The sequence below is a fragment of the Prionailurus viverrinus genome, chromosome E2 (assembly GCF_022837055.1).
Source record: "Prionailurus viverrinus isolate Anna chromosome E2, UM_Priviv_1.0, whole genome shotgun sequence".
Taxonomy (NCBI): domain Eukaryota; kingdom Metazoa; phylum Chordata; class Mammalia; order Carnivora; family Felidae; genus Prionailurus; species Prionailurus viverrinus.
Window position 1 is genome coordinate 53,351,302 of NC_062575.1, and position 21,885 is coordinate 53,373,186.

General features: G+C 57.9%; 1 protein-coding gene across 5 annotated transcripts; it reads left to right on the forward strand.

Moving 5' to 3' along the window:
* The first annotated feature begins 16 nt into the window (after nucleotides 1–16).
* ZSWIM9 (zinc finger SWIM-type containing 9) lies at nucleotides 17–20,417 on the forward strand. 5 transcript variants are annotated; one of them, XM_047837150.1, is made up of 4 exons: nucleotides 17–254; nucleotides 1,332–1,604; nucleotides 8,321–8,633; nucleotides 18,017–20,417. In XM_047837150.1, the coding sequence occupies exons 2-4, from the start codon at nucleotides 1,342–1,344 to the stop codon at nucleotides 20,144–20,146; spliced, it is 2,706 nt and encodes a 901-aa protein (XP_047693106.1). In that variant the 5' UTR covers nucleotides 17–254; nucleotides 1,332–1,341; the 3' UTR covers nucleotides 20,147–20,417. The 5 variants fall into 5 exon arrangements, with proteins under 5 accessions (XP_047693106.1, XP_047693107.1, XP_047693109.1 ...); XM_047837151.1 differs by having other exon boundaries at nucleotides 17–250; XM_047837152.1 differs by lacking the exon at nucleotides 17–254 and adding an exon at nucleotides 780–871.
* Nucleotides 20,418–21,885: the final 1,468 nt, after the last annotated feature.

Here is a 21,885-nt window from a genome sequence, read left to right on the forward strand (position 1 = left end):
AAGGGGTGAAGTGGGGTGAGCCCTCCCGCAGAGCACGACGGGAAACGGCCCGCGCTTTCCCTCGCTCGGGGTGGGCGGGTGTAGCTGTGGGTCCGAGAAGTGACTGACGGGGAAAGGAGATTCAGGGCAAGCCGCTGCGCGTGGCACGGCGGGAAGAGAGGCGGGAGACCGCGCGGGGCATCCCGGGAGCAAGGGCCGGGCCTGGCCCCGGCGCGGAGCATTGTGGGAGGTGGACGCCGCTCCGGGGCGGGTAGGTGAGTGGGGAGGGGCTGGAAGGGTGCACATCTGGGGGAGGGGAGAGGCACAGCTGGGTGGGACAGCGGAGATGGGAGGGCCCGCGGCAGGAGGGGCTGGGAGGGCTTGGGGAGACAGAGGCGGGCTGGGAGGGGCTGCACCCGGTGGGGAGGCGCAGCTGGACGTGGGGGAGCATCTGGGGTGATGAAGCCCATCTGAAGACCAGGGGCCATGTCTAGGACCAGGATGCACATCTGGGGAGTAGGATAGCTGCGAATGGGAGGAGGGAACCACAGCTGGACTTGGGGGAGCGTCTGGGCAGGAGGGACCACAGACAAATATCGGTGACACTTGTGAGAATTGGCCACAAGTGAATGGGGCACACACCTGTGGGCGCAAAGTACGTACTGGATGTGGAGAGGACATCTGGATATGGGAGCATCTCGGAGGCAGGGGCTACAGCTGGATGTGGCGACCCATGGGGTCACCTCTGGGAGAGGGGCAGCGGCTGCATATCGGAGATACATCCCGGGAGGAGGGAGCCACAGGTGCGTGAAGAATATGACCGGGGTTGCGGGGTCCGTGACTGGACGTCGGAGCACATCTGGAGATGGAACATCTTTAGAAGAGGGCACAGGTGGATGTGGGTTAGGGCCAAGAGGAGACAGAAGGGGGCGTTTCGTAAGAATGGGGGCGCTAGAGGTGGCGGCCAAGTGGAGGAGAGACATCAGGAGGGGGAGGAGGTCTTAAATGGAAGGAGGGAACACATTTGAGGAGGTGTCCACCACGGAACTTAAGAGTCCCATTTTGGGAGAGGGACCCCAGCTGTACCCAGGGGCACATCTACAGAGGAAGGGGCCAGAGCTGAAATCAGGGACCAGGATGACCGGCTCCAGTTGTCCCAAGGAATAATGCAGGGATGGGAGAAAGCCCAAGGTGGAGCGTAGATTCATATATAAATATTAATGGGAGTGCATCCCGCCGTGGGCCCCACCTGGAAAGAGGCGCCAGCACCAAAGAGGCGGGCGGAAAACGGAGGAGGTGGGGTACGCTGATGGGGACGACCCTGATATCCACGTGTCCCCTCTTCCCCTCAGGCGCCCCAGGATGGAGTCCCCACCCAGCACGGCAGGCCAGGAGGAGCAGGAGCTGCGGGAGCGGGCCTTCTTCTCGTGGGCCGAGTTCAGCCGCTTCTTCGACGCGTGGTGCCAGCAGCGGCTGGCACTCTTCTTCGTCAAGAGCTCCATGCACCTGGCGCGCTGCCGCTGGGCCAGCGCGCCCCCGCTCTACACGCTCATCGACGTGCTCAAGTACAGCTACGTGCGGCTCGTGTGCAAGGACGTGCGCGCGCCCAGCCGGCCCACCGTGGGGTGCGTGAGCTGAGCTGCCCCTTGCTGGGTGCTGGGGGGCGGGGGGCGGGGCGGGTGGGGGGGGAAGGGCGGAGGGAAGCAACGGGGAGGAGTAGGCAGTGAGCCCCTGCGGAGAGAGACCCGGAGGGACTCATGCCCGCTAAAACTGCTAAATGCATACACCTTGCAGAGAGGCCGAGAGTAAGGGAGAAAGGGAGACAGCCAGTCTGCTGGCCGGACAAAGGCGCACACACAGTGAGTGACAGGGTGGGCTCCAATTACAGACTTTTTTTTTTTTTACCTTTATTTATTTTTGAGAGACAGAGCACAGCAGGGGTGGGGCGGAGAGAGAGGGAGACACAGGAATACAAAGCAGGCTCCAGGCGCTGAGCCATCAGCACAGAGCCCCGTGCAGGGCTTGAACTCACTGACGGCCAGACGGAGACCTGAGCCAAAGTTGGCCATTTAACTGACTGAACCACCCAGGCGCCCAGACTTACATTTTTTTTAACGTATTTATTTTTGAGGGGTAGAGAGAGTGTGTGTGTGCAAGCAGGGGAGGGGCAGAGAGAGAGGGAGACACAGAATCCAAAGCAGGCCCCAGGCTCCGAGCTGTCAGTGCAGAGCCCCACGCGGGGCTCAAACTCACAAACCGTGAGATCATGACCCAAGCCAAAGTCAGAAAACTAGGTGAGAGCCAGGTTTGGGACACACAGAAAGAGACCAGAGCCAGACTGAGCTGCAGAGAAAGCCACAGGACAAAGAGAAAAAGATTCATCCACGCTTTGCGTAAATACGGGGCCAGGTCCCACACAGGGGCTAGCGATACCTCACTGGGGAGAGCAGGGGTTGAGCGGGACAGACACATCCCCTCCCCTCATGGAACTTTCAGGCAAGACAGGGAGACTGACACATTATATGAACAAGCTCACAGTTTCCTATAAACATAATGTCACAAGGGGCAAGCGAAACACCCAAAAGAGAGCCGGGAGACTCACCTGGGTGGCCAAGGGTGTTTCAATCGACCCCACTTATAAATCAGAGCATTCCCCATAAAATGTTTGGTTTCCGGCTTTTCTGGAAACACAGGAAGAGGCTGAGCCCACCTTCCTGCGAGGCAGACGGCCACTCCAGTTAGACTGGGTGATGGCGTTCAGGTTTGCCCCAGACCCCACCGCTCTCCATTGCCTCATACGTGGCCCCCGCCGCTTGTGTGTTTCACCCGCCTGGTCCCTGTGGGTGCATAAGTTTGAGACCCTTGGCTGGAGAGCCATGGGCAAGGGCGGGGCACTTAAAGACAGGCTCCGTATTACAGGGCTGTTGTGAGGTTACCGTGAGACCAAGATGGGGGAAGGCACTTACCTGGTACCTGGAACATGGGCGGCCTGGTAAACGACAGCTATTCTAGAAGTCAAAGAGCACAGCCTCAAGCCAGCAGCCTAGCCTCCGACCCCCCAGGCCTGCTGCAGTTAGCCAGCGACACCGAGCAAGTGACGTCACCCTTCTGGGTCTCAGTCTCCTGCCTTGGAAAGTGGAGGAAGTCGTGGCATCGATCTCCTAGGTTTTGTGAGGATTAAATGAGCTAATGCAGGCACGTCGCTCAAAAGACGACGTGAGCACCTTCTGACAGCGATTCTGACCGTAGTTATTTAAACATTTATTGGGAGTTTACTGTTCTCGGTAGTTTACTCACTGCCTACGTAGAAGCAGAGACCCAGAAGCAGAGCAGCGTCAAACACCCATCATCACAGAGAACTCTAGAACACCAGAGTTTGCGAGTGGCTTGGGCCCAATCCTGGAATCTCTCTTCGTTAACAGAACCCAATTCCAAGTAACAAACACTTATTGAGCACCAACTGAGTGCACGCTCTTTGCTGGGCACTTTGCTCAGCGCTTGAGCAGCTGAGTACCTAATGGAGGAGACAAAGACCCCCCCCCCAAAATGTTATTTTTAAAGGAAATGAGGGCAGTTGTGAGAGAGAAGAAGTTGAAGGGGGGTGAGGGGGATAACAGAGGAGTGGGCAGCTCCATCCGAGAGCTTATGGGGTGCTCCTGGAAGCCTTCCTGGAAGAGGTGACCAGTAAATGAAAACTCGAAGGGCTCTCTCTGTTTATACACTTATGGATGTATGTATGTGACTTCAACACACAGCGCTTGCTGTGCACAGGCACTGTCCCCAGTGCTCTGCAAATATCACAGGGAGCCAGGGGACAGGAGGGGCAGGGCTGGGGATTGACAGGCTGGTGGTGGCTTTGGGGAGACAGCAGGATGGTCCCGGGATGGGGAGCCCAGGAGGAAGGGGGGATTAGCAAGCCAGTTCAGGGATGATGACTGGGGGCCCACGGTTTCTGAGACCCTCTCTTCCCCCAACTGCTCAGGCAGCACCTGTCCGGTGTCACAACCCAGGAGCAGCCCATAGGCCAGGGTGCTATAGGGGGCGTCTGGTGTGTGACGGGGCAGCAGATGTGGGGGGAATGGTGTCAGGGTCTTGCCCGGCGGGGCTGAGTCCAGGGGCCAGGACTCATCTTGGGGGAGCCCTGGGAGGGCTGTGAGCAGGGGCAGCTCTGGGTTTAGGATGATCCCTCCGGGGGCCACGGGGGAGGGGGGGACGGACCGGAGGAGAGAGACGGGAGGCCAGGGAGGAGGCTGGGACTGAGGGTCCCAAGAACACACATCAGGACTTTGTCTCCTTGGCCACTCTGTCCCCCTTTCCCAGAGGATGGTCAGAGAAGTCTTCCTGGAGGAGGGGACACTGAGTCTGAGCCGTGAAGGATGCGTAGGAGGTAACTAGGTGCAAAGGAGGACGAACAAGGAAAGAACCGAGTAGACCGGTGGCAGTGGGGATGGGGGAAAGTGGATGGTTGGACGAGGTTAGAAGGCACCATAGGCAGGACTTGGTGCTGGGTGGCTTGATGTAACGAGCGGACTGCCCGGGTACCGGGGGGTTCGTACAGCAGGATTCCATCATTCCACGTCATTTATTTACGGAGCGCCTCCCCGGCATTCTGGCATTCTCGGTGCTGGGAAGGTAGCGGTTTGCAAAACAAAGATTCCTGCCCCCTTGGAGTTCACATTCAGAGGTGGGGGGCATTATCCCCCCCCCCCCGCCAGGTGTGAAGTAAAGAAAGTGCAAAACTAGCATCTGGAGGCTTCAGTAGCCAGTCCTGGGAGGTCCTGGAACCCCAGAGGGGACGTGCTGTTCTCGGGCGAGATGCACAGCCTCACGGAAGTGTGACCTCTCTTGAGCGGGGGAGGCTTGTTCTCGGGGCTGAAACACTCAGGCCACAAGACGCCAGACCAGAGAGTTTCACGAAAAGCCCGTGAGGTTTCCAGGGGGAAACGTGTCGGGTTAAGAGCCCCACGAACTGGCCGTTTTGGTCAATCAAAAATGACCGCACGTCGGAAACTTCCTTCAGTCCCTCCCGGCACCACACCACTGTGGTGGCTGGACATTTTTGTGTCTTGTGTGTAACGACTGTGTGCTTACAGGTTTTCCAAACTCGTGTTATTTTTGTTACTTTAAATAAGGCAAAGCGTCTCACGCGTCTTTGGCAGACTTTTACAATCTAGCAGGCTCCCTGGGTTTTGACCTCCTGAGCAGAGAAGGAAAGGAACGTGTCGAGAGTCCCCCTTCTGGTTTAACGGAGACAGTTCTGAAATATTTACCCTGGCTGCTGAGGAGCCTCACCCTTCTCAGGGGCCATTTGGAAACAATCTGGGAGCGTTTTAGGGAGCGCGCCTGGCATTTACGGCTTGGGAGTCAGGCTTCGTAATGACTCGCCAAGCCCTGGACAGCCTGTGTCACCGGGGTCGACAGACTACAAGGCCCTTGGCCAGGTGCACCCTGCAGCTGTTTTTCGTAAATAAAGTTTTATTGGAACCCAGCCAGGCCCATGCATTTACATGGGCTCTATGGCCGTGTTCACCAAATAGAGGCTATTTACTGTCTGGCCTTTTGCAGAAAAAGCGCGACCAGTCCCTGGTCTGCAAACATAAAAACCCCCTACGAAAAAGGCTGCTAGCATCCCTCGTGGAATAAAAACACGGAGCCTCCTTTCCAAAAGCAGATGTCAGTTTTAAGTATTATTATCAGGGAAATACACCCTGATTGTCCCCCAGGCCCGCCATTTCTCTTTCATTTTTCACAACGCTGGTTGTACCCCCTAAATCAATTTCAGCTTCGGGGCCAGGCCCTGCAGTCTGAGGACCATTGTCCTAGACAGACAGGCTCTTTCCGCACACGGGCGGGTGAGAGAGTTGGGTGTCCTCAAAGCGTTGTTTGTAAGAAGAGTTAGAACCAGAATTAGAACTAGAGGGGCGCCTGGCCGGTCAGTTGGAGCGTGCGACTCTCGATCTCGGGGTTGTGAGTTCGAGCCCCACGGTGGGTGTAGAGATTATATGAAAATAAAAATCAAACAAACAAACCAACCAACCACCCCAACGTAGAGCTGGAAGAATTGTGAGTGGAATGCTCTCTCTCTCTCTCTCTCTCTCTCTCTCTCATTTGCTTCTCTTGCTTCTCTCTTCCCCTTACAAAGACCCTTGTCAGTACACAGGACCCACCTGGATAAGCCAGGATCACGTCCCCATCGCAAGACCCTTAATTTCATCACATGTTTAAAAAAGCACACGCAGCGTATGTATGCAACCCAGTGAATTTCCCGGAAATAAGATGCATATGTAACCAGTACCCAGAACGAGGGAATACACGCGTCCAGTGCCAAGAACCCCCTCACACTGCCCCCTCTTAGGGTTAACCACTCGAGGTCGTGACCTCTCTCTGATCTCTCCGCAGCAGACTCTGGCTTTCCTCTTGGAATTTCTTTTTTTTTTTTTTAAAGTTTATTTTTGAGACAGAGAGAGACAAAGCATGAACGGGGGAGGGTCAGAGAGAGAGAGGGAGACACAGAATCTGAAACAGGCTCCAGGCTCTGAGCTGTCAGCACAGAGCCCGACGCGGGGCTCGAACTCACGGACCGCGAGATCGTGACCTGAGCCGAAGTCAGCCGTTTGACCGACTGAGCCACCCGGGCGCCCCTCTTTTTTTTTTTTTTTTTTTTTTAATGTTTACTTTTTGAGAGAGAGAGACTGAGAGAAAGACAAGGAGCGGGGAAGGGGCAGAGAGAGAGGGAGACCGAGGATCTGAAGCAGGCTCCCCTCTAATAGCAGAAAGCCTGAGGTGGGGCTCGAACTCACGAACCTAAGAGATCACGCCCTGAGCCGAAATCAAGAGTCGCACGCCTACCCACCTGAGCCACCCAGGCGCCCCTGAACTCGCGATAAACGGGACGCGTGGTGCTTTATCACCCTTCACGTCGGGCTTCCTTCGCTCGGCGGGTAGGGGAGATGATCCACGTTGCCGGGGACGGTAACGATTTGGTCCCTCTTACTGTTGGTTAGTGCTGCGTTTGAGGAATATATCCCTGCTTACTTCCCCAGGCTTGAGTGGAAATCCTGGGTCCCGGAGGGGCACATCCGTGATCAGCGTTAGCAGATCGTGTCACGCAGTGCCCCACAAGTGACTTAGGTTTTACGCGCCCGTGGTCTAGAAGTACGAATCGGGCCTGCCCCGCCTCCTGGCCCACGTTTATTTCGTCCTTCGGGCAGCGTGTAGTGGCATGTCCTTGGGGGTTGCTGTTTGCATTCCCTCGATGCCTGGTGAGCTGGAGCGCCTCGTCACGTAGACAAAGTTTCCGAACCTAAGAACCTACCTCCTGCTGCTTACGGGTACCTAAAAACATACGCAGGAAGGCAAAATACCCACTTTGGGAGGTGGCTACTTTGGGGGGCAGAGGAGGGAGGGGTCCTTTTTGGGGGAGGGCAGGTGCACAGGGGCCCTGCACTCGCGATGTTGTTACCGCTAAATGGGAAATGGCAGTGTTTTCTTTCTTAAAATTGAGATAAAGATGAGAAGCTAAATCGCTCTCGAGGTGCCGTGGTAGGTAAAGAGCCGCGGCAAACCCTGAGCGCACGGGAAGCCAAGAGCTTTCCACACATCAACTCTTTCAACCCTGACAACAAGGCTAGGAGACAGGCACCATGCATATTCTCTCCCTTTCAACTCAGGAGGAAACTGAGGCACAGAGGCTGGAAGCCACTCGCCCCAGGTCACACGACCGGCGGAATCATGAGGCCCTCTCTCTTCTCTGTGCTGGAAACAATTCTTAATTTTAGAAAACAGTCAGGGGCGCCTGGGCGGCTCCGGGGGGGTGAAGTGTCCGACTCTTGATTTCGGCTCAGGTCATGATCTCAGGGCTGTGAGATCCAGCCGGAGGCCAGCGTGGGGCTCTGCGCTGAGTGTGGAACCTGCTTAAGATTCTCGCCCTCTGCCCCTCCCCCATTTGTGCGCGCACGCGCGCGCTCTCTCTCTCGCTCTCTCTCTCTCTCTCTCTCAAAAAATAAATTAGAGGGGCGCCTGGGTGGCGCAGTCGGTTAAGCGTCCGACTTCAGCCAGGTCACGATCTCGCGGTCCGTGAGTTCGAGCCCCGCATCAGGCTCTGGGCTGACGGCTCAGAGCCTGGAGCCTGCTTCCGATTCTGTGTCTCCCTCTCTCTCTGCCCCTCCCCCGTTCATGCTCTGTCTCTCTCTGTCCCAAAAATAAATAAACGTTGAAAAAAATAAATTAGAAAAAAAAGTATATAAAATGAAAATTTAAAAAAGGAGACAGAGAGAGAGACAGAGAAGGAGGACAAGGGCAGAGGGTGATGTGACGCCGGCGGTGGTCGTTCCTCCCGCAGGCCCCCCCAGCCCGGCTGCCCGGCCTTCATCATCGTCAAGCTGAGCCCGCTGCGGGACCGCCTCGTGGTGACAGAGTGCCAGCTGACCCACTCGCACCCGGCCTGCCCGCTCGAGTTCGCCTACTACTTCCGCCCGGGCCACCTGCTGGCCAACGCCTGCCTGCCCGTGCGCACCACCAACAAGATCTCCAAGCAGTTCGTGGCCCCCGCCGACGTGCACCGCCTGCTCTCCTACTGCAAGGGCCGCGACCACGGCGTCCTGGACGCCCTGCACGTGCTCGAGGGGCTCTTCCGCACCGACCCCGAGGCCAAGGTGGGGTCTCGGGAGAGGCAGCCGGGGGCGGGGGACAGCCACGCCGGAGCCTCGCGGGTCATTCATTCATCCATCCGCCCACTCCTCCATTCGCTCCTTTCATCCATTCCTCCGCGCCGGTCATTCGCCAGGTGCTTATTGCTAGGTGCTGGGGGAGGCCGCAGCCTGCAAGACGCGTGGTCCCCGGCCGGCCGCCGCGGGGACCTGGCCCGCCAGCGCGGCGCTGGGCCGGAAGAGCTCCCTGCCCCCACGGAAATGCGGGGGAGTGGGATTCTCCACTGCCCGGAACGGTAGCCCCTGGCCACGCGTGGCTATTGGGCACTTGAAATGTGGCCAGTAGGACCGAGGAACCGAGCTTTAAGTTTCGTTTCTTTTTAACTAATTGCGACTGAAATAGCCGCGCCTGGCCCTGGGGCTGCCTTGCAGAGGAACGGGCTAGAATTCCCTCGCCTCGCGTCCTGAGTCGCACCCAAAGGTGATCAGATGTCAGTAGGGTTGGGGCTAGGAAGAAGACGAGTCAGAAGGGCAGGAAGTGCCCTTTAAAAGACATTTTGCAAACCTGGACGACGCGCGTAGAAAACGCACAGACGCGAAGCACGTAGTCTGACGAATGCCCGCAGAGTGGAAACATCCAGATCAAGGCTCAGAAGGGAGGGGGCTTCCTCAGCGAAGGTGACGGAGGGAGGTGACAGAGTGAGGAGTGGGGTCCGGGAGCATCAGGTGAGGACATGGAGAGGGACGGTTGGTTGGAAGGGCGCGGTTTTAGTTTCAGGGGTCACCGAAGGTCTCTCTAAGGAAATGCTGGCGAAACAGGGGAGACAGGGGAGGCAGGGGACCCCTCCCCCTCCCCCCCCTCGATCTGCAGAGGCAGGGGAGTTCCAGGCAGAGGGAATAGCCTGTGTAAAGGTTCAGAGGCTGGAGCATGCGAGCTGTTTGTCCAAGAGAAATCTTTCTGCTGCTTTCAGAGCTGGGGTGGATGTGAACGAAGGGGGTGAGGGGGGGGGGGGTGGGGGGACGACGTACTGCCCCCGACTGTTCTTTTCTCTTGTGCAGGGAAGAGGTCCCAAGTCAGGGCACCTGGGCGGCTCAGTCAGTTAAGCGTCTGGCTCTTGATCTCGGCTTTGATCCTAAGCTCACGAGCCAAGCCGTGATGATCGAGCCCCGCGACGGGGTCTACGCCAACCGTGCGGAGCCTGCTAGGGATTCTCCCTCCCTCCCTCCCTCCCTCCCTCCCTCTTCCCCTCCCCTGTTTGCACTGGAGTGCGCACGGGCTCCCTCTACCCACACCTAATACTGGTGCTAACGTTAGTTAACATTTGTCAGGCACTTAACCATGGGCTAAGCACGACCCTAAGCGGCTGTACATCACCAGAGCGTGTGGAGGAAGGACGTCACCATTCTTACCTCCGTTTCACAGACGAGGAAACTGAAGCGCCCAGAGGGCAAGCGAGTGGCCCGAGGCCACACCGCTACCTAGTGATGGAGCTGGACTTCAGCCCTACACCGTCTGAGATGCGGGGATGTTCTCTTCACTGCTCGGCTACTCCCCAGTTTGGAAATGAGGCTCGGGCCCCCTCCCATCAGTTCTAGCCTCCGGAGAGTTGAGGGTCGCGCCCAAGTCGGTTTGCTGCTCTGTCAAATGGGGCTTCGCACACACGCGCTCCCCACCCCACTGGTCTTTGCCGAGCTGTTCCGTCCTCCACGGTCCACCATCAAATAAATCAGCCTCGGCTGTCTTTTCTGGAAACACCTGTGCTGTGTAGGGCTGCCTCCATGAGAAGCAGCTTACTGACAGATGAAAGCCTTCAAGGTCAAGGGATTGTCCTTTTAACTTCCAGTTTGGAAGCTGCCATAGACCCCGGCTAAACCAGGGTCGGCTCCTGGGTCTATGGTTTGGCCTTGACGCTTATTTTTTATTATTTTTTTAAAATTTATTGAGAGAGAGAGAGAGAGAGAGAGAGAGGGAGAGAACGAGCAGGGGAAGGGCAGAGAGAGTGGGGGGACAGAGGATCTGAAGCGGGCTCCATGCAGACAGCAGAGAGTCCGATGCAGGGCTCAAACCCACGAACCACGAGATCGTGACCTGAGCCAAAACCGGGGGTCTGATGCTAACCCACTGAGCCACCCAGGCACCCCCACCTTAATACTTGTAAAAAAAAAAATGAGGAAGATGTTCTGGAACACCAAGAGACAGACTCGTGAATGGGTTATTCCTTTTTTTTTTTTTTTTTTTTTAAAGTCTTTCTTTTTTGGAAGTGAAGAAGGGAGGAGGATGGGTAAAAGTCAGGCTGCCAGCTTCCAGGAACCAAACGGGGGAAGAGGGCTTTGGGATGCCCTGTCCCTCATCAGATGGCCCTGTGGTCCGCAAGGCCAGGGACCCTTTCTTCTCTACGCTCTTCGCAAAAGAAACCTCCAGCCACCTGGGGATGAGAGGCAACTTGACCTTGAGAGGTCTAACTGCTTCTTAAACGGCCACCAATTTGTCTTTTTTGACCCCCTACCCTGCCTCGTGCTGCCAATTCCTTTTGAAGATGCTGCTCTCGGTCCTCAGCACTTTCCAGTTGCTGGTTCAGGAATCACGAGGTTTGGGGTTTGGGCTTTGTTTTGCGGGGAGTGGGGAGCGATCGATCGTCTTGTCCGTCTGTCTTCCAGCTTCCTGAGTTTGGTTCCTGCTGTTTCCTTTTCTGTAGCTCCTCCCAGCCAGCTCCTGTGGGAGGGATTACTTTTTTGGGGGGTTGTTTTTGTTTTGTCTGTCTGTTGGGGGGATTACTTTGCAGAGCCAAATGCCTGGGACCCCCTGAGTGGCCGTGGCCCGCTCGGTCTGGGGAGCGGACCGCACAAGAGTCGTGTGCCCAAAAGCCACTGCCACGGTTCGTGGGCAAGACTTCCGTAGCCGCTTCATTCGGGGAGGTGCTAAGACCTTTTATGATCTGCCCCAAGGCAGCGATGCTGGGCGGAGGTGTTCTGTCGCATCTCCATTACCCCATTTCTGGCAGGCTCTAGGGTAACCAGCATGCCAACTGGCTTTCTGGGCAGAGAGGGAGCTGGAACAGAAACGTGGTGTCTTCTCTCACAGGTATGCCCTGCCTTCTGAGAAAGGTGAATGTTGATCTGAGTGTGCCACTTGCACGTACGCTAAAAGGTCAACCGGTACAGGCACAGTGGGGGACAACCGGACAATGTCCACACGACCGCGTTGGCCCCTGTCCCACGGGTGGGAATTTATGCTGCAAACGACTCTGGCAGCCGATCCGAACGGGTCGCTCAGATACGGTTTGGAGGTTAACGACACCGCGAAGCAAGGTGCAAAACGGTGCGTAACGTGCTGTGTTGTGCGCGGCAGGGAGAGAATGAGACTATGTGGCTGTGCTGGCTTGTGTTCACAGAAAGAAGCTCCAGAAGACGCCCAGGAGGTGGAACAGGCGCAGGAACAGCGAGGGGGTTGGCGCGGGTGGAAAAGTAGAGGAAGAAGGCTGGGGCTGTGTAGCTTCATATGATTAGATTTCTGGGCCCTGTGGACTTTTTTTCTTTTTAAACTTCTTAATTTAATTTTATTTTTAGAGAGAGTGCACGTTTGAGAGAGGCAGAGAGCGAGAGACAGAGAGAGAGAGAGAGAGAGAGAGAGAGCGAGAGAGAATCCCAGGCAGGCTCCATGCTCCATGCTGAGCCCGACATGGGGGCTCGAACCTATGACCCTGGGATCATGACCTGAGCCAAAACCAAGAGGCGGTCGCTCAACTGACTGAGCCACCCAGACACCCCTGGACCCTGTGGGCTTTTTGCACGTTCAAATGGTTCATTTTAGAAGAGAAGGTGAGGGGCACCCGGGCGGCTCAATTAAGCGTCTGACTTTGGCTCAGGTCATGAGCTCATGGTTCGTGACTTCGAGCCCCACGTCGGGCTCTCTGCTGTCAGCCCAGAGCCCGCTTCAGATCCTCTGTCTCCCTCCCTCTCTCTCTCTCTCTCTGCCCCTCCCCTGCTCTCTCTCTGTCTCAAAAATAAACATTAAAAGAGAGAGCGAGAGAGAAGTGAAAATAGGCCAGGGTCCCAATGTACCATACTGACCTCGCCAGCTGTGGGACATCCCCTGGGGTGCAAACAGCTCGCTCCCCGGGGCCTCCGCGTGTTCATCCATAGAACAGGGTAACAGTGCACACACCCCTTCGTAGGACGTGTGGATGGGTGCGTCCCGGCGACAACACTGCCCGGAAGCCAGGAGGCCCTGTACGTTCGGCTATTGAGCTATTATCTTTATTCCCTCAGGTCGGGAATAGTCTAGAGACCAGGGCCGTTCCGATCGTGTGAAAAGGGGGCGCGTGCTCACACGGAGGAAGGGGGTGTGGGCGGCAGGTGTTGCGAGCCGTGGTTTCTGGGGTTCACGTCTGTGGAACCCACCGTCGACGGCGGCCGCATCCCTGTGCTACCTGTTTGTGTGTCTGAGATGACGCCCTGGCCGCACCTGAGTCCTCACGCCTGTCGGCCGCGCGCCCTTGAACCAGGCCCGTGGGATCGCTTTCGTGAAGGCCGAGGGGGTAGCGTGGGCAGGAACAGGGACTCGAGGCCCCAGCCGCCTTGGGTGCGAATTCCTGCTCTGCCGCTCACTGCCTGCGGGACCCCGGGCAAGCAGCGGAAGCTCTCTGTGCCTCAGTTTTGCCATCTGGAAAATGGGGGCGGTAATAATCGTAGCTGTTTCACAGGACTGGTGTGAGCATTGGAGGAGGTGAGGCCTCGGCACAGAAAAACCCCCGTCCTGTGTGGGGCCGACGCGGGGGCTCGAACCCACGGACCGCGAGATCATGACCTGAGCTGAAGTCAGACGCCCAACCGACTGAACCACCCAGGTGCCCCTCACCTCCTCCTACTCTTAAGATGTCCTGATGGCCGCCCCCCCCCCTCAGTGCCCGCACTGGCACTTGGCACGTCAGATTTGTTCCGTAAATATTTGGTAGCGAAACTCATATTTGGGGGAAACTGAGGTACCCCCCACCTTTGGCAAAGGCCGCCACACACACCCCCCCCCTCCGCAGCGTCCCCCACACGTCTCCCTCAGCTCCTTGCTTTTTTTCTCCCCCAACAATTTCAGGGATCTGGACTTGGATCCCCAGCCCCGTTACCTGCTAGCTCCGTGGCCCTGGGCAAGTCACCCCCCTCCCCCGGTGTAGTTGGGGACCCTAAGGCCACCCTCAGTTGCCACGAGGACTCACAGAGCTCAGCAACGCTGTTACACTCCCAGCTACGGCTTATTACAGCGAAAAGGACACAGATTAAGAATCAGCAAAGGGAAAAAGGCGCGTGGGGTGGAAGCGGGAGGACAGTGAGTTTCCATTTGTTCTCCTGGCGTTCAGCTCTGCCAGCAACATTGTTACGGGCTTGGAGTATTGCCAACCGAGGAGCCCCCCGAGCCCCCCGAGCCCCGGTCCAGAGATTTTGCTGGGGTTCGGCCACATAGACGCGCCTGACTGCCTGAGTGGCCGCCCTGGGTCTCCAGCCCCCCTGGAGGTCAGGATGATACTGTGTGGCTCAAGCCCCTCCCCATCATAAATCATTCCCGTCTTCGCATAGACTATCTAGAAGTGGCCCAAGGCGCCCAGACACTCTTATCCGGCAGGACGTTCTTATCTCCCAGCAGCTGGGCAAGAGCCAGACCTTTCTTTGGAATATGCTGAGCTCAGACAGCCCAGACGGGTTGCGGTAATCCTTCACTGCCTCGGTTGCCCTATCTTCAATAGAAGGAAAATGATCGTCCCCTCTCAGCAACGGCCCTCGCTCACTCGGAGGTCCCCGCACCAGCCTCAGTCCCATCAGCCTTTCTCTTGAGCACGCCGTCCGTGCGCGGGGACCCATAAAAACAGCTGACACTCAGCACATACTGATCTGGGACCAGGCACTGGTCTTCATGCTTCGTGCAAATGAGCCCATGTGATGGTGCGCCCCCACCTTTGCAGGCGCGAGCAGCGGAGGCCCAGAGAAGTTCAGACACTTGCCCTGAGCCACACAGCCGGTGCGGAAGCTCGCACAGCTGGTCAGAGGAAGCACCACAGCCTGGCTCCAGGGTCTGGAACGCTTAGCCGCCCTGGGTTCATTTATGCCCGTGTGCCGGGCCCACAGTAGACTCTCCATCAACGCCATTTGATGAACAAACACGGTGGAAGGAAAGCCTCCGTGCCCTCTTTAGAAAGAAAACCCAAGATCAGAAATCTGAGTTATCCCTTGAAGAATGGAGATCAGGTTCAAACTGGCCAAGTGCCTGCCTGCTCTGGGAAAGCCTCTTGGCGAATACATTTCGCTTTATTTACTTTTCTGTTACTCCTGACTCCGGAGGAGAGATGGACAAGAACTCAAGACTATAGAAACACATCACTCTTTTAAACCTGTTCCACTTAAGACGACTTTGTCTTTGCATTAATTTCTACACCAGCGCTGTCTGAGGGGAATTTCTTTTTTTTTTTTTAAGTTTATTTTATTTAGTTAGAGAGAGAGAGAGAGAGTGCAGGGGAGGGGCAGAGAAAGAGAGGGAGAGAGAGAATCCCAAGCAGGCTCTGAGCTGTCAACGCGGAGCCCGACGTGGAACTCCAACTCATGAACCTGTGAGATCATGACAGGAGCCGAAATCAAGAGTCGGACGCTTAACTGACTGAGCCCCCCGGGCGCCCCTGACACAACTTTCTATGATGATGCAAATGTCCTGCGGCATTCAGGAGAGCAGTCACTAGCCTCGTGTGGCTAGGGTGAGATATGTCTAGTGTGACTGATGAACTGAGTTTTTATAGGTGGTCAAATATTAATTCACTTAAATTTAAATAGTTACAGGTGGCTATACAGGTTGGACAGAGCGCAGTTCTAGATGGAAACATTTGCTGAGATAAATCGTCAAGCAATGATGTCAAAACTCAGGATAGGCTGAAAACAATCGTAGGGGGATAGTAACTCATCAGCTGTAAGATTACGAGGCTTTTTCATACCATTTATTGAATTCGAACACTGGTTAAGATACTGACTATAAGGCTTCTGGGTCGGGAAGACAAATTTTTCTTTTGTTCCCTTGGGACTCTACCAGACCTTTTTTTTTTTTTTTTTCAATTAGAGGATATTTTTTCCTTCCCCTTGAAAGCTAAGAACAATGCAGTGCTTCGTAACCACCCTGTAGGAAGAAGTTGGATGATGGCAGAATGGTTTGTGGAGAGATCTGTGCTTAAGTTATTCAGATCCTGGCCCTGCGGCTGGGGGTTGGCACCGACAGGGACCTGCAGGACGAGGCTGACCGTCAACCCTCTGCCCCATTCAGTGGCTTTTGTGCGATGATGATGCCCAGAGTGACGAAGGCCGAGGACGACAAGAGGGACCAGAAGATGAGGTCCAAGGGTCTGATCGCCCAGCCCACAGTGTGGCGTGAACTCTGGGGGGTGGGGGGGACCTGTAGTGGGATTGGGGAGTCCTGGCAAAGGAAAAGCTTTCAAGCAGGGGAGGGGGTGATCTGATCTGAAGTTTTGAAAATGAAACAGAGATGAGGCAGGTGGGGGCGGGGGTGGGGGGGTGGGGGTGGGGGTCAATGAGCATCGAGTATGGCTTGGGGCTGCCCACCTCTGGAGGGCGCTGGAGACGTCCAAGGGGCCATGTTCCTGGATCTGGAGCCTGGAGATACAGAACTGAGAGTTATCAACTGAGAGATGATAAAAGGCTGGGTGACCAGAGGCGATCGCCCGGGCAGAGCCTAGAGACGGGAAAGAGCAGAGGAGGGGACAGGACGGCAGCTCAGCAACATTTAGAAGTGGGGAGTGGAAGAGGGGCGAGGCAAGCGAAGGAGACAGAACAGGAGACGCCTGGGAAGAAGGAGGACAGCCAGGAGTTTTCAGGGTGACAGAAGCCGAGAGAGATTCGTGTTCCAGAAAGGGGGGCAGCGTCGTCCCCGTCCTCTGAGTGCTGCGGTGAATCAAGTGACACAGAAACAATAGCGGGATTAGATCCGCATCAAGCCTTGGACACAAATGATCTCATTTTGGCCTCTCCACGACCCTATTCTATAGACATCGCCTCAGTTTTGCAGTCAAGGAAAGTGCGACTCAGCCCAGGGTCCCACACCAGTAAGAGCCGAAGCCACGATTCAAGATTGGACTCTTCCCTGAACTCCAGAGACGTGGCCTGTGGATATCGCTGCACGCTTTGTGCCTTCGTCCCCCCGGGGAGGTAGCAAGCTGATGCCATGGCGCCATTCAACGTATCAGGAATGCAAAACACAGCACCCCTCACCTCGTGGGGCTCGCATCTCCGGAAGGGTGAGTGGGCAACAAGCAATTCGAGATGGGACGTGCTTCGGGGTGATTAAGCGCCACGGCCAACGGTGGCTAGAGAGAGCCGGGGTACTTGCTAAGAAGGGAGGGCCAGAGCGGGCCTTTAGGAGGACACGGTTTTGGGGGGCAGGGGCGATAATCGTAGCGACTGCGAACACTTGGAGAGCCCTTCCTATTTCTTGAGCGCGTATTGCCGAATGCATCATTTGTGCCAGGCAGTGTTCGAAATGCTTCCGTTCATTTCGTCCTTCCCGTCGCGAGGAGTATCTCGTAACATTCCTTCCAAGGGGGTGTTGGTCAGGGAAGTGGCCGGGAGCCACACACAGCCAGGAAGTGGGAGCCCCAGGGTCTCAGCCTTGCGCGGGCTCTAGACCCCACGCTGGACCTGCCCCCCCTGAGCACGAAGGAACGCGTCTGCAGTTCCCAGACGCGGAAATGGGGGGAACGACGAGGTTAAGGAGGAAACTGAGGCTCCGGAGAGGTTACGTCACAAGGTTAGAAAGTGATGGGGCCGGGACTCAAAATCAGGCGATCTTTCTGCGCAGCCTACGGCTTTATTGCTAGATAGACCGGTGGCTCTCAACCCGGAGCGCGCGTGGGGACCCCCTGGAGGGCTTGTCAAACACGGATGGTGGGGCCCTCAGAGTTTCTGACTCAGCAGGTCTGGGGTGGGCCTAAGAATGTGCATTTCGGTCAAGGTCCCAGCGGGCGCCGCTGCTCCCAGCCCTACACTTTGAGAACCTTCGCCCCAGCCTGCCTCTCAGCGCAGGAAGGAATGAATACCCAGCCCCGAGTAGGTACACTGAGGCTCAGAGAGGCTGGCCCGCGGGCAGAAACCCCACAGCTATTAGATGGCGGTGCCGGACCTCGAGCCCGGGCAGTCCGCCTCCAGAGGTCGCGTTTTTACACCATCCCCCCCTGCACCGCCGCCTGCCGGTCGGAGGAAGAAATGCCTGCACGCGGGAACGAATGAATTCCCATTTCCCCGTCGTGGACACCGAGCTCCGGGGGCCGCCGGGCTCCCTGCCCCCCCCCCCCGCGCCCTCCCCCGGGCGATCCCTGACCGCTTTCCCTGCCTCCCCGCCCCGCCCGCAGGTGAAGCTGGTGTTCGTGGAGGACCAGGCGGTGGTGGAGACCGTGTTCTTCCTGACGTCGCGCACCCGGGCGCTGCTGCGGCGCTTCCCGCGCATCCTCCTGGTGGACCGGCTGCCCGGGCTGCAGGGCGCGCTGGACCTGCTGGCGGTGCTGTGCGTGGACGGCGCGGGGCGCGCGCGCCAGGCCGCCTGCTGCGTGGCGCGCCCGGGCACGCCGAGCCTGCTGCGCTTCGCGCTGGCCTCGCTGCTGCAGAGCGCGCCCGACGTCAAGGGCCGCGTGCGCTGCCTGACGGCCGGGCCCGAGGTGGCGGCGCAGCTGCCGGCCGTGCGCCAGCTGCTGCCGGGCGCGCGCGTGCAGATCTGCCGCGCGCAGGGCCTGGAGACGCTCTTCAGCAAGGCCCAGGAGCTGGGCGGCGCCGGCCGCGAGGACCCGGGCCTGTGGCCGCGCCTGTGCCGCCTGGCCGGCGCCTCGTCGCCCGCCGCCTACGCCGAGGCGCTGGCCGAGCTGCGCGCCCACGGCCCGGCCGCCTTCGTCGACTACTTCGAGCGCAACTGGGCCCCGCGCCGCGACATGTGGGTGCGCTTCCGAGCCTTCGAGGCGGCCCGGGACCTGGACGCGTGCGCCCTGGTGCGCGGCCACCGCCGGCGCTTGCTGCGCCGCCTGAGCCCCTCGCGCAGCGTGGCGCAGTGCCTCCGCGACCTGGTGGCCATGCAGTGGGCCGATGCGGCCGGGGAGGCGGCGCCCGAGGGCCCCGACGGCGGGGGGCCTTGGCCAGAGGGCGAGCCGGGGAGGGGAGCCCACGTGGAGAAGGAAAGGATGAAGGGCCTGGAGAGCGGGGACTGGGCAGGGACCCCGAGAGAAGGAAGTATTTGGCGAGGCGCCCAGTTGGAGAAGGAGCGGGCCCGAGGAGTGGAGGCCAGAGACCGGGGAGGGGCTCAGTTAGAAAGTGACTCGGGGAGAGGGTGGCAGGTCCAAGACTGGAGAGGGTCCCAGTCGGAGAACGAGCACTGGAGAGGGCCAGAGATCAGAGACTGGAGGGGGACCCCGTTGGAGGCCGAGAAAGATTGGGGACCAGAAGGTTACGTAGGGAGAGGGGCCTGGTTGGAGGACGGTGGGCCGAGAGCATTGGAAGGGTATACCTGGAGGATGGCCCAGCTGGAGGGTGACAGCATTAGGGTGCTGGAGACCACAGAGCGGAGGGGGGCCCCGTTTGATCCTGAGAGGGCCAAGAGTCTTGAAGGGAGCACCTGGCGGGGGGCCCAGCTGCACGATGAGAGGGCACACGGACTGAAAGCCAGAGACTGGAAGGGGCCTCAGCTGGAAGCTGAGAAGGGAAGGGGGCTGGAGGTCAGGACCTGGAGGGGGCACCATGTGGAGAAGCCCAGGGAGTTGGTCCCTGAGAATGGAGACCAAAGGGGGCCCCCGTGGGGAGATGAGAGGCAGAGAGGGCCAGAGGTTGGAGAAGAGAGGGAAGTGAGGTTGGGGGTCAAAAGAAGAAGGGATCTGGAAGATGTAGTTCTGGTCCATCTGGGGGACACGAGGGTGACAGGCCTGGAGAACGGAGAGGGAGCCCGGTCTGTGGGCCCCAAGGGCCGAGGAGAACAAGGCATGGGGTGTGGGGGTGCAGGAGGGAGGTGTCTAGGGCTGGGGAACGGAGTCCCGTGTGGGCCCGCCGTGGGAACTGTGTGTGAAGGCGATCCAGAATGGGCAGGGACGCGGAGAGTGTGCCTGGCCGCTGGGGAGAGCCCGCAGGAAGGGGGTCAAGAAGAAGGTCCACGGGAACCAAAGAGGCCTTGCTGCCCCTCCGCAGAGGAGGAGGTGGACTGGGAGCCCCTGGCCAAGTTCCGAGCGGCCTGCGGGCCAGAGCTGGCGGAACTGGTGGCCGAAGAGCTGGCCTTCGCCAGGCAGCATGGGACCCGGGGTTTCCACTGGACTGGAGCTGGGTTTGCCCTTAAGGACGGAACCTCGGACTTCTTCCTGGACAGGGCCCTGACCCGCTGCAGCTGCTCTATCCACGCCGCCCGTCGTCTGCCCTGCCGCCACCTCTTTGCGGCACGCCTCCTCACGGGGGCAGCCTTATTCCACATGGACCTGCTCAGGGACTGCTGGGGGAGAGCCCCAGAGCCCTGACCCATCGGGCCCCCGCCTGCCACCCTCCGCTGTGAGGGCAGGAGGGCGCTCTTCGATCCCAAAGATAACAGGGCTGAGGCCAAGGAGGCCACCTCAGTCCCTCTGGCCACTTCCTGTGTCATCCAGGGACCTCACCTTGGCCGTTTGCCTCTCTGGGCCCTAGGGGAAGCTGACAGTGGTCTCTGAGGTCCTGGAGGCACAGTGTGGAAGAGGGTGGCGGCTAGGACGGCTCCTGAGGGCCTCCCTCAGGAGAGGAGATGTGTGATGAGGCAGGGGATAGAAGGGGGGGGGGGCAGAAGGAAGGAGGGGACAAAGCTGGGGGAGGGGAGGACACCAGGATACGGGGAGAGCCCAGGCAGGAGCAGATGGTCCGTCCAGAGAGTGCAGGGGTGAAGGAGAAAGCAAAGGGGAGTGTCAGACAAACGGAAGGAGGGAGGAAAGAGGAGAGAAGCTCGCAGGGAGACCCGCGGAGAGAGGACAACAGAGGCAGAAATGGGGGAAAGCAGAGGGAGGCAGGAGAGAAGGAGGCCAGGGTGGAGGACAGAGGGGGGGAAAAAAAAAGACGCATGGAAAGGAAAGGTATAGGAGGTAGGGAGAGAAGGAGCGAGAGGGGAGTGACTTGAGAGTCCCCAAAGCCTGGACGCTTGGATCCCCTTGGCCTTCTGGTTGGTCATTTCCAGAAGAGACTGAATGGGGGAAGGGGTATGGGGGGAGGGGCGGAGGCTCTCCAGTGGGAGAAGGGAACAGTCTGGAGTATTGTGCTTCAAGATCGGAATAAAACAGTATTATTTTGGTTTCTGTACTGAGTTCCTGGCTTCTCGGGGGAGGCGGGGAGGCCCAGACCTGGAGAGAAAGTCAGGTGGTCCAGAGGTCATGTCTATCGACAAGACCTCCTGGGGCCAGATGGCATGGAGGGGCCGGAAATGAGTAGATTTCCCCCTGGCAGCTCGGGCCTCTTCCTCCCTCATCTGGACCGATATGCCAAGGTGACAACTTGGCCGACATCGGTGGAGTCTACCCTCAAATGACTAGCCCAGGCCAATCGCAGCCACGGTGCCAGCGATTGGTTTAACAAGGGGCACGTGACTGAATCCTGGCCAATGGGTCTGCTCAGGGTGGGAGGCTACTGAAGGTTCTCTCAGTCCTAGGAAGAGGCCCCAGGATGAGGGGGTCAGGCCTAGACCTGCTTGCCAGCCTCTTGATAGATGCCCTCTATGATCTGCCCCCCTCCCAACACCCTGGGAGGTGGACATTGTGCCCATTTTCCAGCTGTGGAAATTAAGTCACAGAATTGCAGTGACTTGCCAATGGACACACAGCGGAGAGTCCCCCGTCCCCCGAGCCAAACCTCCACCTCTGCACTTACAATGGCTCCCATTTGTTTTTTTGAAAATGTTTATTTATTGAGAGAGAAAAAGACAGAGAGCAGGGGAGGGGCAGAGAGAGAGAGAGAGAGAGAGAGAGAGGGAGGGAGAAAGAACCCTAAGCAGGCTCCCCCATTTCAGTGCAGAGCTGGACATGGGGCCCAAGCCCACAAACCATGAGATCATGACCTGAGCCGAAATCAAGGGTCCGATGCTTAACCAACGGAGCCACCCAGGAACCCCAAGCCCTCAGTTTCTTGATGTGGAAAAATGGGGCTAAATACTAACTCTGCTACCGAAGCTGGTTGGAGAATTGAAAATAATGCCCTTATTCTCTCTAGCGCGTGCCAAGAACCCCGGTGATTGGTTGTCGTT

What these genes read in the sequence shown, in the direction of transcription:
- ZSWIM9 (XM_047837150.1), top strand. Translation starts at nt 1,342, where the DNA reads ATGGAGTCCCCACCCAGCACGGCAGGCCAGGAGGAGCAGGAGCTGCGG. An exon ending in CCCAGCCGGCCCACCGTGGG is followed by an intron (nt 1,605 to 8,320) that starts GTGCGTGAGCTG and finishes TTCCTCCCGCAG; the next exon opens with GCCCCCCCAGCCCGGCTGCC. An exon ending in GCACCGACCCCGAGGCCAAG is followed by an intron (nt 8,634 to 18,016) that starts GTGGGGTCTCGG and finishes CCCCGCCCGCAG; the next exon opens with GTGAAGCTGGTGTTCGTGGA.